The sequence below is a fragment of the Ursus arctos genome, unplaced genomic scaffold (genome assembly GCF_023065955.2).
Source record: "Ursus arctos isolate Adak ecotype North America unplaced genomic scaffold, UrsArc2.0 scaffold_23, whole genome shotgun sequence".
NCBI lineage: Eukaryota > Metazoa > Chordata > Mammalia > Carnivora > Ursidae > Ursus > Ursus arctos.
The window spans coordinates 38,084,986-38,103,149 of record NW_026622908.1 but is presented as its reverse complement, the minus strand read 5'-3'; the positions used below and the strand labels follow the sequence as shown (position 1 = coordinate 38,103,149).

The 18,164-nt window shown below is 44.1% G+C and overlaps 1 protein-coding gene across 1 annotated transcript; it reads right to left on the bottom strand.

Moving 5' to 3' along the window:
* Positions 1 to 394: 394 nt before the first annotated feature.
* Positions 395 to 13,768, bottom strand: LOC113246943 (membrane-spanning 4-domains subfamily A member 8-like). The gene is given in 7 exon segments (XM_026487703.4): positions 395 to 499; positions 684 to 797; positions 2,016 to 2,135; positions 3,173 to 3,232; positions 5,858 to 5,962; positions 5,965 to 5,982; positions 13,550 to 13,768. Coding segments are annotated over 7 exon segments (741 nt in total).
* Between the last annotated feature and the right edge of the window lie 4,396 nt (positions 13,769 to 18,164).

Below are 18,164 nucleotides of genomic sequence, written 5' to 3'. Positions count from 1 at the left end.
ATATGTTGGTTAAATGAGCTTAATAAAAGCAAAGCAAAACAAAACAAAACAAAAAAACCAGCCAAAAAAAAAAAAAAAGACAGAATGAAGGTTGGGTTGTCTAGACATTGGCTCTTCCAACCCATGAGCTCACACAGGTAAGCACACAAGGCCCCAGGCGTGAATGTCCTAGGGAGGATCTCTTTGTTAAAAACCACTTTAAATTTCTGCCTCCTTTTTAAAAGAGGAACCGCACAATTTACCATGCTGAACTGAATGAAGTCAGGATGCATGCAGTTAGAGAAACATTTCCCTTAGATTGTCAAGCAAGGGGGATCCTGGGTTTCAGAAGCCCAGAAAGGGGAGGTCTTCTTTTGGTCTCTTTGAAAGATGCTTCTAGAAGCTTTGGCTTTGCTTATCTGGAGCCCTGAACCTCGTTGGAATAAGTTGGTGGCAAGTTCACTGGTTCTGGGATGACCCCTGGGTTTGCCACACAGACATTCAGGGGGACCACGCCCACCTGGGAAACACGGGTGCACGGGAGGTGCACTAGTAAGGGTACAAGTAGGACCAGCCAGGCATGGAGGCCTTTACACCCTGCGAGACTTCTCCCGCTCCTGAGAAGGAAAGGAAGCATGGAGACCCCTCTAGTTTCCACCCTCTTTGGGGCATCTTCCCACCCACGGAGGAGCCCCTGGACTCACGTAGTTGTGTGGACAGCAGACCAGTTGACAGCCAAAGTGGGGAGATGCGCATGCCATACAGAACTCTGGGAGTCAGAAGACGAGCAGCACGCCGGAAGTAGCCAGGCCAGGGGGCTGCAACCAGAGCGGGCGGGACGGCAGGGGTGCTGGTCCAGGCGTCCGAGGTCTGGCTCCGAGTGTGGCTCTGCAGTGGACTGTCCCTATGACTTTGAGGAAGTCCCCTAACCTTGTCTCACCAGGTTTTTGTGAGGGTCAAGTAGGTTTGCAAAAGAATCGTTACTTTTTTAATGACTCTTTTTTTAAATACTAACATTTTTTTATTATATTATGTTAGTCACCATACAGTGAATTGTTACTTTAACACTTGCTGCGGGTACGCCTCCAAGGGGAAGGGTAGCCATCCTTTAGGAAAACATCTTGATCACGTGACTGGGAATGAGAGGATGGGCTGCTGGGCAGATGGAGGGACCGAGTCTACAAGGACTTGTCTGTAGCTCCACTCACTTGTCAGTGCCAGAGTCACGAGTCTCGTGTGGCTGTTGGGCGTTTGGGAGGTGGCTAGTCCCAAAGCGAGACGTGCATGATGCACGCCGGATTTCAAAGACCGAGTACCCCAGATTATCAAACTGATAATTTTTTTTACACGGATTACATGTTGAAATGAGATTTTGGATATATTGGGTTAAATAAAATATATTATTAAAATCAATTTCACTTGTTTCTTTTTCTTTTTTTTTTTTTAAAGTGGTGACTAGAAAATTTAAAATCAGACATGCAACTCACATTATATTTCTATTGGTCGGCACAGGTTGGTACATTATGGTCCATGGGCCAAATCCTGGCTGCTGCCTATTTTTGTGAATAAAGCTTTATCAGAACACAGCCATGCTCATTGCTTATGTATTTTCGATGGCTGCTTTCCCACTACAGGATAGGTTGAGTAGTTGCAACAGAAACCAGAGGGACTGCAAAGCCTTGAATATTTATTTTCTGGCCATTTACAGAAAACCTTTGCTGACCCCTTCTCCATAGTCACGGGCAGGAAGGTGAGAATGTGAGCAGGGGTGCAGCTGGAGGCAGCTGTGTGTTATAATTGCATTTAATTCTGCCAATAACGTCAAAAGGTAGGTACTGTTTTATAAAGGTAGAAACTAAGAAAAGTCACATGCTTAAAGTAACACAGCAGTAAAGCTATAGGTCAGGGACTTTACACACTGTTCTGATTCTTTCCTACAGTGCTGGGTGAAGAAGCTTGGTTTTGGGCCTTCTAACAATTTTGTAAACCTAGCTAAATCAGAACTCAGAGGAGCATTGGTTCAGAGGGGTACTCACCACACCCCGATAGATAGAATTGGCATAAGTGGGGGCAAGACTCATATCCATGATGAAGAGTATGATTCCAACCACAGAACAGATTGCACTGACGATGGTCAAGCCCAAGCTGCCATTCAGCTGAAGAAGACACAGAGGGTCAGGGTGGGAGAGGGAAATTATTGTGGCTGAGATGAACAGAGATTCAACAAGTGCTTCTTAATGTGAATCCCTAGAACCTTTGTTCTGTAGCAAGGAAAGAGGTGTTCTGTGCAAAAAAGTGTGCGGGTAAATCAACTTTGAGAAAAAGCTGGGCTGAACAAAGTTAAATAGGTCTTTGCTATACGACTTGTCAGAGCCTTTCACAAGGATTATGGATCTTCCAGAGAGAAGACTCCTAAATAGAGGTTTCCCCAAGTTTACCTACTCATCTTCACAGAGTATCTTATGGGACAAGTGTCCCTAGGACGAATCTTCAGGAAACACTCAATCAACCTGCTTATCCCATATGAGATAGGTAGGAAGCGCTGCCCCTGTGTCTTGGGGTATGACAAGCTCTGATCCTCCATGATTCTGGGCCATGTGCAGAAAGACTGTGCAGAATTTTGAGCTTCCTTTTGGAGATTTTCCAATAGATCTCATGTGATATAGGGACCTGGCCATCCTGAGGCCCTTCACCTTAGACAACCTGCTTGTGAGAGAAACAAAGGTACTTTCTTCGTCTATTGCTAGGGAATCTTGTTCATGTGATTGGCAGAGCTCACCTGGTTGGAGTCCTTAGGGAAGCAGGTGGCTTCCCTGCAGAACTGGCTGGAGGCCTGCTCTGTGTGCCACAGGCACTGTCAATAACTGCTCTGCTGGAGTGGAGCCTGGGCCCCCAGGAGCTTTGTGTCTCCTCCTGTAGGCACCTCTTAGGGACACTGTTCTGTCTCTGCCTTAACTCAGGTGGCTGCATTGCCCTTCCCTCCCCAGAATCCTCTGGACTCCTTCCTACCATGACTCTGGCCAGGTGCACGTGGTCCTGCATGTGAGTATGAGTGAGCGCGTGTGTCAGCGCCCCGCGTCTGGTTAGATGTACGTGCACGGGTGAGGGAGGGGTTGTGTGCTAACCCTCTTTTCCCCAGAGAGTGTCTCCTATAGGTCTCTGCTGGCAGAACCTGTGTCAGGAGGTGACTTACCAGGCAAGAAGACTTTGGCTGATTTTCTGCTGACACTGAGAGGGATCCTGAAACGATGAACTGGCACAGAAGAGAGGGGATTTAGAAAGAGGCCCCCGGTTAGGGTCCCATCTTCCAGCTTCCAAGATTCTGGTCACACACATTCTCTCATACACACTAGGTTCCTGTGCTTGGGCCTCCAAGTCAACATGGGAGGAAGGAAGGAAGGAAGGAAGGGAGGAAGGAAGGAAGGAAGGAAGCGAGGGAGGGAGGGAGGGAGGGAGGGAGGGAGGGAGGAAGGAAGGAAGGAAAGAAGGAAGGAAGGAAGGGAGGGAGGGAGGAAGGAAGGAAGGAAGGGAGGGAGGAAGAGAGGGTAAAAGGGAGGGAAAGAAAAGAGGAAGGAAAGGGGAGGTAGAAGCAGACTGCCTGCTGAGCAGGGAGCCCAATGTGTGGCTAGATCCCAGGATGCTGAGATCATGACCTCAGCTGAAGGCAGACTCTTAACCGACTGACCCACCCAGGCACCCCCAGACCCTATGTTCTTAATCCTTACCCCACACACCCTCCCACTCAGGGTAGATGCATGTGCCATGGGGGGGAAATGGTTTATAGTGAAAAGTTACTCTAGCTTCCTATGCCTTTAAAGGGAATGGTATTTTTTCCTATATATGGAAAAATAAATCTCATTCTTACACCCTTCTGTTTATAGAGATGGGGAGGGAAGGGAACAATGGGCTGGCCTTCTGAGGTCCCTTTGGGTCCTTTTAAGGTGCCAAAGGAGATGGGCCTTTGTTTTGGAAGAGGACATTAATGATCTTTAGGAAATACGCAGTCCTGGAGTCAAAAAGGCAACCAAGAACAAAACTGCCCTGCAGATATAAAGGAGGGGGTGTGGTCATGAGAGCTGATCAGCCTGGTAGAAGGGAAGATGCCAGGGCAATTGTCAGGCCCTTAAAGGTACTCAGTAGCATCATTGCTCAATAGCAAGCCATTCTGTGGCCATGGTGTTAGCCTCTCCATTGCCCCAAACTCCATTAAAGTGGGTTTTACAGACGCAGGGCTGGGGGAGAGGAATAGGGGCTGAGTTCCAAGTCTGGGTCCATGCAAAGCAGAGAGCGGACCACAGCCTCAGAAAATGAGACCCAGATGGATACAAGAAAGAGCAGGTACTCAGAGAAAGATCCTCCAAAGAACATGAGCCCTGCCATTTTGCAGGTGTTGTGTGGGTATGAGGGTGGGGGATAACACTAGGCGATTTTATTTAAATGTCATGGCATAAGGGCGGACTTTGATTATCTAGGTTCCTCTAGAGTTTTGCAATTTGTGAGAAAAGTTGCATTTGAATCATAGATAGGTGTGTGAGTCCAGAGACAAAGACTGTGCGATAGCAGAGAGAAAAAGGAGGTGGGAGGGAGGACAGGGAAGAGAAGGAAGGAGTGTGTGTGTGTGTGTGTGTGTGTGTGTGTGTGTGTAGCTGAGAGGATGCTAGGGAGAACGCAAAAGAATCAAAAAGGCAGTAAATTGGGGGCACCTGGGTGGCACAGCGGTTAAGCGTCTGCCTTCGGCTCAGGGCGTGATCCCAGCGTTCTGGGATCGAGCCCGACATCAGGCTCTTCTGCTAGGAGCCTGCTTCTTCCTCTCCCACTCCCCCTGCTTGTGTTCCCTCTCTCGCTGGCTGTCTCTATGTCGAATAAATAAATAAAATCTTAAAAAAAAAAGGCAGTAAATTGGAGAAGAGAAAGGATCTGTGATTCTTAACCTTTTATGGAGTCACAGATCACTCCAAGAATCTATGAAAGCTATGGACTTTTCCAGGAAAACAAATACACATCTATCATACCAAATATTTCGCCAAAATGGGGACTCTGAAACCCATCTGTGGACCCCAGGTTGCGTGCCCGTTGCTTAATGACTGTTCTGTGTCTGGGCAGCCACTCTCAACCATTGGTGGAAGTGTTCTCCTGGAGCTTAGGCCGTGGGCATATGTTGAACAACACTTGAAGGCTATTACCAATATACCTTTTTACACATCGGCATTGTCGTATGAACTGGAAAAAGGGGCCACCCCTGGGTTGATGAGTGAGAAGAGAGTTCCCTGACCTGTGGGGTGAGCCAATTAGAAAATGTGCCCCCTCTGGGTGAATGGCACCTTGTAGGGCTCTCACTTGGTGTTATGGCTGAATTGTGTCCCCTCAAAATTCATCTTTTGAAGTCCTAACGCCCCAGTACCTCAGAATGTGACTCTATTTGGAGATGGGGCCTTTAAAGAGGTGACTAAGTCTCAATGAGATCATTAGGGTGGCCCTAATCCAACATGACTGGTGTCCTTATGGGAAGAGGGGATTGGGACACAGACACATTGAGACCATGTGAAGACACAGGGAGAAGGCGGCCATCTGCAAGCCAAGGAGAGAGGCCTCAGAAGAAACAACCCTGGTGACACCTTGATCTTGGACTTCCAGCCTCCGAACGGTGAGAGAATGCATTTACGTTGGGTAGGCCACCTAGTCTGTGCTGTTTGTCGCAGCAGACCTAGCAAACTAACATGCCTGGTAAGCAAGCCCTGGGTGGGATTCACACCCCGCGTATTCCCTTAGCTGGGAACCTGCTGCAGGGTGCAAGCCACACAACCTGACAAGGTGGCCCTGAGTGTGCTGGCACTTTCTGAGAACTCGCTTGTGGGGTGGGGTGACTCACATGACTTACCCAGATGCCTCCCCAGAAGGGAAAGCCTCCATAGAGTGAGACAGCTATATAGTTCCCAGAGAGGACAGTGGCCATGATGGAACCGAGGCCGATGTGTATCAGGCCAAAATCAGGATCTGGATGCCCTGTCAGGAGAGCCACAAGCTGAAGCCCTTGTTTCTGAGGCTGGATCCTGCCTCCCCTTTGTGCCTCCTTTTTATTTGAATAAATCTTTTGTGTTCCTGGTCTAAAAAGTAATATGAAAATATAAAAATGAAATAAAAACTTCCCACAGTTACCTTCTACTCAGAGAAAGCATCCCACTTACATTTTGATGTATAACCTTCCATTATTCTTTTCAAGTGTATGTATCAATAACACAAGATGGTTCTGGGAGGGAGAGGGAGAGGGAAGATGGAAAAGTGGGGGACCTGTGTTTCATCTCCTGTGAATTCAGCTAGACATCTATCGAATCATTCTGAACCTGTGAATTCGACCTGAGATCTAAGAAAAGAATTGCTTCAATTCTACAAATAGAAAAGCGACCACTTTTTGCAAGGTAGGAGGTGCAGAGAAGTGAATCTGAGGGGATCTACCAGAAGATAAACCACGGGAGGAGGGAGCCTGTGTAAGCTGGCTACGGGAAAGCGCTATTGCAGTGGAACACAGAATCAGAACTTTTAGAAGTCTGCTTCTGTGAGGGACATCCCTGCCTGAAAGGTGCTCAAGTGACGAAGCAGGGCAGCATCCGAGGTGGGACAGTGTGGTCTCAGGATCCCCAGGGTCACAGAAGGAGTGGGGGTACCTGAGTGTGGCAGAGTTCCCAAGCATTGCAGCGGGAAGCTGGCTACAATCAGCGAGGCCCCGAGTGGCCTCTCAGCTCGTGTTGCCATAAACCTCGAACCACGGCCTGATTGGGCGACTGCTCTCCACGCCGGGGCCCAGAAAGCAGCAGGGCCCCAGTGAGACGCCCTCCCTCCCCTAGGAGGATTGGTGCAGGTGTGCTCTGCAGGAGTCTATGGAGCTTGGCGCACAAAAAAGGGCCTGACTGTTTTTCACTGAGGTTGCCCCGAAGAGTGAGGCAGTGATCGTTCAGCTCCAGGGCTGGAGATTGGGGCACTGCCACTTTTACTTTTTTTTTCATCCTCTAAAGCAGCATGAAAAACCTTCAGGGAACAAAAGCCACATAGAGCAACCTCAAGCAGCTTACACTGAGCCCGGGCCCCTGGCAAGGGGTGGTGCAACTCTGCCCAGGTGAAGACGCCTGAGAGTCAGTGCACAGGCCCCGCCCCCAGAACACCAGCAGGATCTCCGGGGAATACCAAGTTTATGGAACACACAGAACGGAAAAACTCCTGTGCTAGGGGAGAATAGTATATAGAATTTGAGGGTTTTTTTCCCTCATGAGTCTTTAGTCTTTCAGTTTAAAATGTTCTTTTTCTTTTGGCCTGTTTTCTTTTTCAACTAGATTCTAATTCTATCGACTCTTTGTTTTTAAGTCTTTAATTTTCATTTCTACATTTACATTTTATAGATATATTCTTCATTTTTGGCTTTCTTTCACTGTATTCAATTTTATTTTTGTATATATATAAGTTTTGCTTTCTTTACAATTTTGGGATTTAGTGTCTTCTAACAGACCAACATACACCCAGGACCAAGTAGATCACCCTGTTTTGTCCAGCTGTGAGATTATATTCTCTCCTCCCCTTTTTTCTTTTCTTTTTTGGTTTCTGACCTCTATGTCTAGTGTGTATTTCACTGGGGTCATGGTTGATATTTTTAATTTTGTTCCCTTGTTCATCTATTCTTCTCTGGACAAATTCCTACAGGGAGAAATTCACAATAACAGAAAGAACCGGAGGTAATACTCTGCCACAAAAGAAAAGATTGGGATTATTCCCTGCGTATTTTCAGACCACAACGCTTCGAAATTTGAATTCAATCACAAGAGGAAATTTAGAAGGAACGCAAATATTTGGAGGTTAAAGAGCATCCTACTAAAGAATGAATGGGTCAACCAGGAAATTAAAGAATTAAAAAAATTCATGGAAACAAATGGAAATGAAAACACAATTGTTCAAAACCTTTGGGATGCAGCAAAGGCAGTCCTAAGAGGGAAGTGTATAGCAATACAAGTCTTTCTCAAGAAATTAGAAAAGTCTTAAATACACAAGCTAATCTTACACCTAAAGGAGCTGGAGAAAGAACAGCAAAGAAAGCCTAAACCAAGCAGGAGAATAGAAATAATAAAGATAAGAGCAGAAATCAATGAAATAGAAACCAAAAGAACAGTGGATCAGATCAATGAAACTAGAAGCTGATTCTTTGAAAGAATTAATAAGATCAATAAACCCATAGCCGGACTTATCAAAAAGAAAAGAGAAAGGACCCAAATTAATAAAATCATGAATGAAAGAGGAGAGATCGCGACCAACACCAAGGAAATACAAACAATTATAAGAACATACTATGAGCAACTACATGCCAACAAATTAGGCAATCTGGAAGAAATGGATGAATTCCTAGAAACCTATAAACTACCAAAACTGAAACAGGAAGAAATAGAAAACCTGAACAGACCCATAAGAAGTAAAGAAATTGAGTCAGTAATCAAAACTCTCCCACCATACAAGAGTCCAGGGGTGGAAGTCTTCCTAGGGGAATTCTACCAAATATTTAAAGAATAACTAATACCTATTCTTCTGAAGCTGTTTGAAAACATAGAAATGGAAGGAAAACTTCCAAACTCATTCTATGGGGCCAACATTACCTTGATCCCCAAACAAAACCCCCCTAAAAAGGATAATTACAGACCAATATCCCTGATGAACATGGATGCCAAAATTCTCACCAAGATACTAGCCGATAGGATCCAGCAGTGCTTTAAAAGGATTATTCACCACGACCAAGTGGGATTTATTCCTGGGCTGCAAGGCTGGTTCAACATCTGCATATCAATCAACGTGATACATCACATTAAGAAAAGAAAGGACAAGAACCATACGATCCTCTCGATGCAGAAAAAGCATTTGACAAAATATAGCATCCTTTCTTGATTAAAACTCTCCACAGTGTAGGCATAGGGGGAACATACCTCAATAACAAAAAAGCCATCTATGAAAAGCCCACGGAAAATATCTTCCTCAATGGGGAAAAACTGAGAGTTTCTCCCCTAAGGTCAGGAACAGGACAGGGATGCCCATTCTCACCACTATTGTTCAACATAGTACTAGAAGTCCCAACCTCAGCAATCAGACAACAAAAAGAAATAAAACATATTTGAATTGACAAAGAAGAAGTCAATCACTCTGCTTTATGTGGAAAACCCAAAAGACTCCACCCCAGAATTGCTAGAACTCATACAGGAATTCAGCAAAGTCACAGGATATAAAATCAATGCACAGAAGTCAGCTGCACTTCTATACACTAACAATGTGACTAAAGAAAGAGAAATTAAGGAATCAATCCAATTTATAGTTGTACCACAGACCATAAGATACCTAGGAATAAACCAAACCAAAGAGGTAAAGGATCTATAGTCTAGAAACTATAGAACACTTAGGAAAGAAAATGAGGAAGACACAAAGAGATGGAAAAACATTCCACGCTCATGGATTGGAAGAATAAACATTGTTAAAATGTCTATGCTACCCAGAGCAATCTACACTTTCAATGCCATCCCTATCAAAATACCATTGACATTTTTCACAGAGCTGGAGCAAACAATCCTAAAATTTGTATGGAAACAGAAAAGACCCCCAATAGCCAGGGGAATGTTGAAAAAGAAAACCAAAGCTGGTGGCAACACAATGACAGACTTCAAGCTGTATTACAAAGCTGTGATCCTCAGTTATATAACATCCAGTGCTTATCAGAACACGTGTCCTCCTTAATACCCTCACCCATTTACCCCAACTAAGGAATCGTTGAACACTACATCAAAAACTAATGATGTACTATATGTTGGCTAATTGAACATAATAATAAAAAATAACAAATTGAAAAAAACCAAACCTAACCAAACAAAACACAAAGCTGTAATCCTCAAGACAGTATGGTACTGGCACAAAAACAGACACACAGATCAATGCAACAGAATAGAGAACCCGGAAATGGGCCCTCAGCTCTGTGGTCAACTAATCTTTGACAAAGCAGGAAAGAATATTTAGTGGAAAAAGGATAGTCTCTTTAACAGATGGTGCTGGGAAAATTGGACAGCCACACGTAGAAGAATGAAACTGGACCATTTTGTTACACCACACACAAAAATAAACTCAAAATGGATGAAAGACCTAAATGTGAGACAGGAATCCATCAAAATCCTAGAGGAGAACACGGACAGCAACCTCTTTGACCTTGCCCACAGCAACTTCTTGCTAGACACCTCTCCAAAGGCAAGGGAAACAAAAGCAAAAGCAAACTATTGGGACTTCATTAAAATAAAAAGCTTCTGCACAGCTAAGGAAACAGTCAAAAAACCAAAAGGCAACCTACTGAATGGGAGGAGACATTTGCAAATGACATATCAGATAAAGGGCTAGCATCCAAGATCTATAAGGAACTTCTCAAACCCAACACCCAAAATACCAAATAATCCTGTCAAGAAATGGGCAGAAGACATGAGCAGACATTTCTTCAAAGAAGACATCCAAATGGCCAATAGAGACATGAAAAAATGTGCCACGTCACTTGGCGTCAGGGAAATACAAATTGAAACCACAATGAGATACCACCTCTCACTGGTCAGAAAGGCTAAAATTAATACGTCAGGAGATGACAGATGTTGGCGAGGATGTGGAGAAGGGGGAACCCTTCTACATTGTTGGTGGGAATGCAAGCTGGTACAGCCACTCTGGAAAACAGTATGGAGTTTCCTCAAGAAGTTAAAAATAGAACTACTGTATGACCCAGTAATAGCCCTACTAGGTTTTTACCCCAAAGATACAAATGTAGTGATCTGAAGGGGCACTTGCACCCCAATGTTTAAAGCAGCAATGTCCACAATAGCCAAACTATGGAAACAGCCCAGATGTCCATCGACACATGAATGGATAAAGAAGATATGTTATATACACACACACACGCACACACACACGCACACACACACACAATGGACTATTACTCAGCCATCAGAAAGGATGAAATCTTATCATTTGCACTGAAGTGGATGGAACTGCAGGGTATCATGTTGAGCGAAATAAGTCAATCAGAGAAAGACAATTATCATATGGTTTCACTTGTATGAGGAATATCAGAAACAGCACAGACGATCATAGGGGAAGGGAGGGAAAAAAGGAATGGGAAGTCATCAGAAAGGAAGATAAACCATGAGAGACTCTTAACTATAGGAAAGAAACTGAGGACTGCTGGAGGGGAGGTGGGTGGGGGGATGGGGCAACTGGGCGACAGGCATTAAGGAGGGTACGTGATGTGATGAGCACTGGGTGTTATACGTAACTGATGTATTGTTGAACTCTACGTCTGAAACTAATGATGCTGACTAATTGAATTAAAAAAAATAAATGGGGGATGAAATGGCCACTGGGGTGGGATGGAACACAAGCTGGTTCTGTATATTTAACTTAATATTTTATCAGGTACACATCCCCATGGTATTAAGTGTTCTTCAAACACATTTTTAAAGGCTGCCTGATTCCATCATGTGATGTTTTGTGGAGTAGTTGGAACAGAGATACTGAACAGCTAAGATTGTTTTTGTGTTTTCATATTATAAATAATACTGTAATGAACATGCTTGTGGATAAATCTTTGTGTTCATCTATTATTTCTTTAGCATATTTTTATGGATTGAATTGTGTCTACCCCTTCCCCACCAAATTAACATATTGAAATTCTAAGCCCCAGTACCTGATAATCTGACCTTATTTGGAAATAGGGTTGTTGCAGTTGTAATTAGGTACTAGAGGTATTACCGGAGTAGGGAGGGTCCCTAATCCTATATGACACTGTCCCTTCAAAAGAATGACATGAAGAGACACACAAGCACACAGGGGAATTCCATGTGTACCAAGATTGGGGTTGTGCTGCCACAAGCCAAGGAAATACCAGAAGTTGGAAGAAAGGCCTGGAACAGACCTTCCCCTAGTGCCTTCACCAGGAGCACGGCCTTGCGGACAACTTCATTGTGAACTTTTGGCCTCCAGAACTGTGAGATAATTTCTGTTGTTGTAAAGCCACCCAGTTTGTGGTACTTTGTTATGACAGTCCTAGGAAACTAACACAGATATACTCTTGCACAAAGGGTATGTATACATATACATAGATGTATTAGGTATGTGTATATACACGTGTTATATACACAAACATGGCAGCAAATGCAAATGTATTATTTCCTTAAATTTGTACAAATCGTAACAGACTGTGCACAGTGTCTGCCCCTCTTTTCTTCTTTCCATCAAAGATATGTCTTGGGCTATGTCCATAGCATCACACAAAGATACCTTGTTCTCTTTAGAGCTGTCCTACATTCTGTCCTTGGAAAAATACATTGATTTAGCCAGTATTATATGGGTGGGTACTTTGTTTCCATTCTGTTGTCATCACAAAGCCTGCTGCAGTAAATAAGCTCGTATACATCACAGTTCTCGTGTGCACAGGCCTATCGGCAGGACAGAGGCTCAGAAATGGAATTAGTGGGTTTTTGCAAATTTGAAAGATACAAATTGCCTTCCATACAGTCTGGATGCAATGACACTCCCATGAGCACTAAGTCGGGGTGGAGCTAGGATCTGAGCTTAGGCTGTCTGGGTCGGAATCTGTGATTGTCATCTTTCAGCGATGCAATGAAATGGGTCTCTCTTGGTCCTGTCCAGGACAGCCTGTCAGGGGAAAACCACCGTGAACTGTTATTTCGTTGGTTGTCTAAGATGCTTTTCCCCCCTAATGGCCAAAGATTCCATTCAAGCACGCTGGGTTTAGACTCCACCTTGAAGTTTGGTATGCCCCCTTTTTTCCAGAGGCCACGTGGATCAACATGGACACTGGCGACAGGACCAACATTCAAAACAGATGAACGTAGAGGAAGGGAAGGAAAAATAAAGTCAGATGAAAAAAGAGAGGGAGACAAACCATAAGAGGTGCTTAACTCTAGGGAACAAACTGAGGGTCGCTGGAGGGGAGTGGTGGGGGAAGGGATAGTTGGGTGATGGGCATTAAGGGGGCAGGTGATGTCATGAGCACTGGGTGTGATATGCAACTGGTGAATCTCTAAACTCTACAGCATATGTTAACTAAATTGAATTTAAATAAAGAATTAAATAAAGAATAAAAAAATGTAACCCCATGCCCTTTACCTCTCACCCTCCCTCCATTCGGTCTCCCCATGACACCCCCACCCCCAACCGTTAATCTACTTTCTCTTTGTGTGGACTTATCTATTCTGATGATTTAATTTAAATAGAATAAAAAAAAAGGACCAACATTCAAGTTTACCACTTTTTTTTGGTTGTTGTTGCTGCTTTTCTTCCTCTTTCTTTAAATGCCTAAGACAGAAGATAAAAGGCCCCCTACCGAGACCCTGGTGATGTTGCACAGCTGAGATTTCTGGTGGTCCTGATTTGGCAAGGCTGGGTCAGCTCCAACCCTGCTCTCTGGATTTGGAGTTTCTGTATTTCCAAGGTCCCCCACCCCCCACCGCCCCGTCTGACTCCAGCCAGTGACCCCTGGCCTGCAGAGTGAAAGCTCCCTTACCCCCAAGGCTTTGCCTTCCTTCAAGGCTCTCCGGACAGGTTGCTCACTCACAGATGGCTTCAAACCCCGTGGGTTCACAGGAAGTTGGTGTACTTGGGGCTGGTTGCTTGGATACAGGGCCACCTGACACATGCCTTCTTGGGTCGCAGGATAGCTGTTGTGGGGTGCCACTACAAACACGGAATTGTCCAGGGGTCCTGCTGGATCCATCGGATTCATGGTGCTAAAACACAAAAGTGATAGACTCGTCTCTCCCATAGGCACTGATGTTTACATGGAGAAAGGACTTCTGCCTCCAGTAGCTCATTTGAGCATCTTAACCACTTATGCATTTATTAATCCCATTTTAGAGATACTGTCATGTACCAGTTATGGGACACTTATGAAGTGCCAGGCAGTCAGTGCTTTACAAACACATCTCCTTTCGTCTTCACACCGGACCAGCTTTACAGGTGAGAAAACGAAGGCTCGAAGAAGCTAAACTCTGCCAGAAGGCAAAGTCTGTGTCTTTCTCATTTTTGAATCCCTCAGAGTGCTTAGCATGGTACTTTGCATATAGTAATACCATCTGATTACAGAACTTCAGATATGGAAAAGCTCTTGGGGTACATTGAGTCCAGTTCTCTCAATTTCTAGAAAACGAAGCAGAGGCTGGGAGAGTGGACATGAATTCCCCCAGGTCCCAGTCACATAAATACTAGTTGAAAGGAGATCACCCTCCTCAGGAGAAGCCTGGTCGCTAGTGCAGGGTATATTCACTGGGTGTCCAATCTTCTAGGCTACTGACGAATTCTGACCCAGTTTTTAGAATTTTTATTTTTTGGAGCAGATACTTAAAAAGTTTGTACGATAAACCCTGCCACGTGCTCCACCCCATACCCAGATTCATCATGTCTCATTTGGCAGAAAAATCTTACCACCCTCCCTCTATTATTCATAGAAAACATTACACTGTACATACTCACTTTGCTCTGCCAGCGACTAAGGCTTTCTTGCTCCTGTTCCCAATTCTTTGTTGTAGGTAACCTGATTTCCTGAAAGAATGAACAAACTAGGCTCGGTTGGCTGATATGTTCAGAAAGATCCAAAGTCCTTTTCGCTTTTCTCCTAGGTGCAGGCCAGGTCACCAACTGCTTAGAGCTCAGTTTCCCCACCTATATTTGCTTCCTGTTTTGGCCAAGGAGCCAATTAAATGCAACTCAACTGGGCAAATGTTTAATGGCATCTATGTGGAGAAGAAAGGGTTGTGCTTGATGCTCTGGGAGACACGGAATGAACCGGGCACTCTGGGGTAATGTAGATGGCTGTAGCACAAGACAGGATGATATAAATGCTGCAGTTAGAGAAACAAGGGGCCCCAAAGAAGAAGAGAAACTGATTTACTGGATTTGAAGAAAACAGGGAAGACTTTGAACAGAAGGTGGAATTTTGAAATCAAAAAACTGCAGGAGAAAAAGAGAGTCAGAGCATGTGAAGTGAGTGTTGCAATGAACTTAAGTCTATTTTTATCTATGCCAGAGCCTATAGAAAATCAGAAAGCACCTGTGATGTATCCAGGTGTATTTCATGTGAATTGCACAGGCAAAATGAAAAGGAACTGCTGCAGGAGGCGGTGAGTATCTTGATGGACTAGCCCATCACATTCACCTTTGTATTCCTACTGGCATATAATAGGCATTCAACGAGGCTTTTTGAATGAACAAATGAAGTCCGTGAGATGGCTAGAACTCTGTAAAATAGTCAACAGAAAGGACATTATTGCAGGCAGAGGGTATGGAGGGCAAAGGATGGAGGAGAGAGGTGGCGGACATATTTTGGGTACGGCTGAGAGTGGCAGAGCATTTTGTGGGAGAAGGGCTTTGAAAGTTATAAGGAGGAAAAGCCGATCTGCATGTCTTTACCCATTTTTTTATCAGATTTCTGGACATTTGTCTTTCAATTTTCAAGAGTCCTTTATATATTAGGGATATTAGCGAAAACACTAATGTGTAAAGATATGTGCACTTTTACGTTTACTGTAGCATTATTTTACAATAGCCAAACTATGGATGCAGCCCAGTTGTCCGTCCATAGGTGGATGGATGAAGATGTGGTATATATATGCAATGGAATATTACTCATAAAAAGGAATGAAATCTTGCCATTTGCAACAACGTGGATAGGATCTAGGGGTATAAATACTAAGTGAAATAAGTCAGTCAGAGAAAGACAAATACTATATGATTTCACTCACGTGTGCAATTTAAGAAACAAAACAAAGGAACGAATACAAATATAGAGAACTAGTGGTTGCCAGAAGGGAAGCAGCTCCGGGGTGGGGGGTGGGTGGGTGAAACAGGTGAAGGGGATGAAGAGTATACTCATCATCATGAGCACTAAGTAATGTATAGAATTGTTGAATCACTATATTGTATACCTGAAACTAGTATAGAATTATATTAAGTATATTTATATTAAGTATACTGGAATTAAAAAAATAAAAAGATGAAAGATTCAGTCTCCTTACACTGATCCTACCCATTCTGGGTATGCTGATGGCTTATGTGTATCTTTGTTCATACTTTTGTGCCTTGTTGTACCATATGGGGTCTCAAAAGAAAACAAAAGGCAATCTTAAAGTGTTTAATTGTATATTAATGAAGGGACTACTTACAGAAGTGCGGGCAGAGTTATGGGAGCCAAAGAGAATGCTGACGCAATCGGGAAGCTGTTGGTGTAGCAGTTCACCACCTTGAACGCCATTCTCATTTGGAAACACCCTTGCAAAACACCCAGCAGGGATGCTTAACCAGATAAACATCATTTGGCCTCCCGTGGCCCACTCAAGTGGACACATAAAATTCACCACCACAGATGGCAGTAATATGAACCAATTTGAGAACAACCTTTGTTATTTTTTAAAAATAATTAAACGAAATTAAATTAGCTCCCTGTACTTCATGTGTTTTTTCCAATTCGATGATTCATTTTATGTTAAATATGTCTTAGATCTCTTCTGTGACATGTTTGCATGAGACAGTTAGAAATGTAGGCTGATACAGGTGTGTCCTACTGGTGGCTTAAACGCCACAGGTGGCCTGGCCTTTTCTTCTATTATTTCACGTGGTCAGTCACTCTTCGTGAAGTCCCAAGTAAAACAAAGTACATGGCGGCTCCATTCCTGGGAACTTTGACATAGGATAAAGCCTGAAAGGTATTAAGTTCTGGGCTTAGATAATTATAAATAAGTTTATCTTCTTCATGAATGTCTGGTGGGACATTCAAAAGCCATGAGAGACAATTCATCATTGTCTGGGACTGTCCTGAACACGACAGACAATCTGGCATTCCTGGATATCTTTTCTAAATGCTTTTATTGACTTGTCATCTCCTTCACTCACTGTGACAAAAAATGACATGCTCAAAATTTTGCAGAAATCCCACTATGGGATGGTACTTCCTTGGCCCAAGATGGCTACGGTGTGCCTTTTCCAGGATGAGGGAAGTACGCCCACGGGCAGGAACTAACATTATGACATGCAGCAAAACACTTCTGAAAGTCTATCCTAGGTTTGGACTACCCTTTTCTGTTAATAGTAATCGAGGCACACGCTTTATAGGAAGATGCTAAGGGATGATTATAAAACTGCAGAAACTCGTGAATGCTTTCAACAGTGCACGCCATCCAGGATCAGTGCGGGCAGAAAAGCATGCAAATGGAGTTAAAAAAAACAAACAAACCAGAGTGTGAGCAGAACGTGAGCTAAAATGAGGCTCTGCCCTCACCCTTACTAACTTGAGATAGGTGGCAAACACTACACTTAAATTCTTCCCACATGAAATGTTAATGAGCAGGCCTGGTGGCTGCTGATTCGGAGGTCACCAACGTATTCCCCATTTTTTAGGAATACCTATTTATGCGAGGGGAGAACTCACGAAAGGGCGGAGAATCGTGACCATGCAAGGTGGTGCGAAGGCCGGGCAGTGGGGCCCGGAAAGGGCACTCAGATTCATACGTTAGAATCCATGAGGATTTCTTAGAGTGAGTGGAGGCCACTGGATGGGACTCCCATTTTAGTGTTTCAGTTCTGGTTATTAAAACATCCTCATTTAAACTCTTAAGTCTCTGAATCGATGATTTTAAACCTTCAATTTCACATCTGAGTCCAAGTTTGCCCTCTGCCCTAAGGAAGATGGGCCAGTCTTTTGGCTCCGATGGCTTGTAGGATGGTTGCTGGGAAGGCTGAGGACCACCCTTTCCCCCATCTCATTTTTCTATTTGTAGTGGGCACCCAGGAGATACTGAACCATGGCTGCTCATGGAGAGGTGACCATCTTTCCTACTTCCTATGCATATAGTCCCACGTCAGGATATGGTCCTCTTTCTGGAGGTTCTATCTTCAATCTAGGTGGATACATGAAGGCTTCTACTGTCTACAATAACAAGGCATTCAGTTCTGAGCAGCTCTTTTAGGGGGAGGTGGCCTCTCTTGCAGCTTGTCTTCACCTTCCTGCTGACGTCAGCGGCAGCGTTTTATGGAAGGGCTTTGATAGGTGTTGTTCTCCATGCTGCAGCAACTGTCGGGAGATCTGGGGCTTCTGGTCTCCTCTCTCTCCAGGGTCTCCTTGCTGGAGG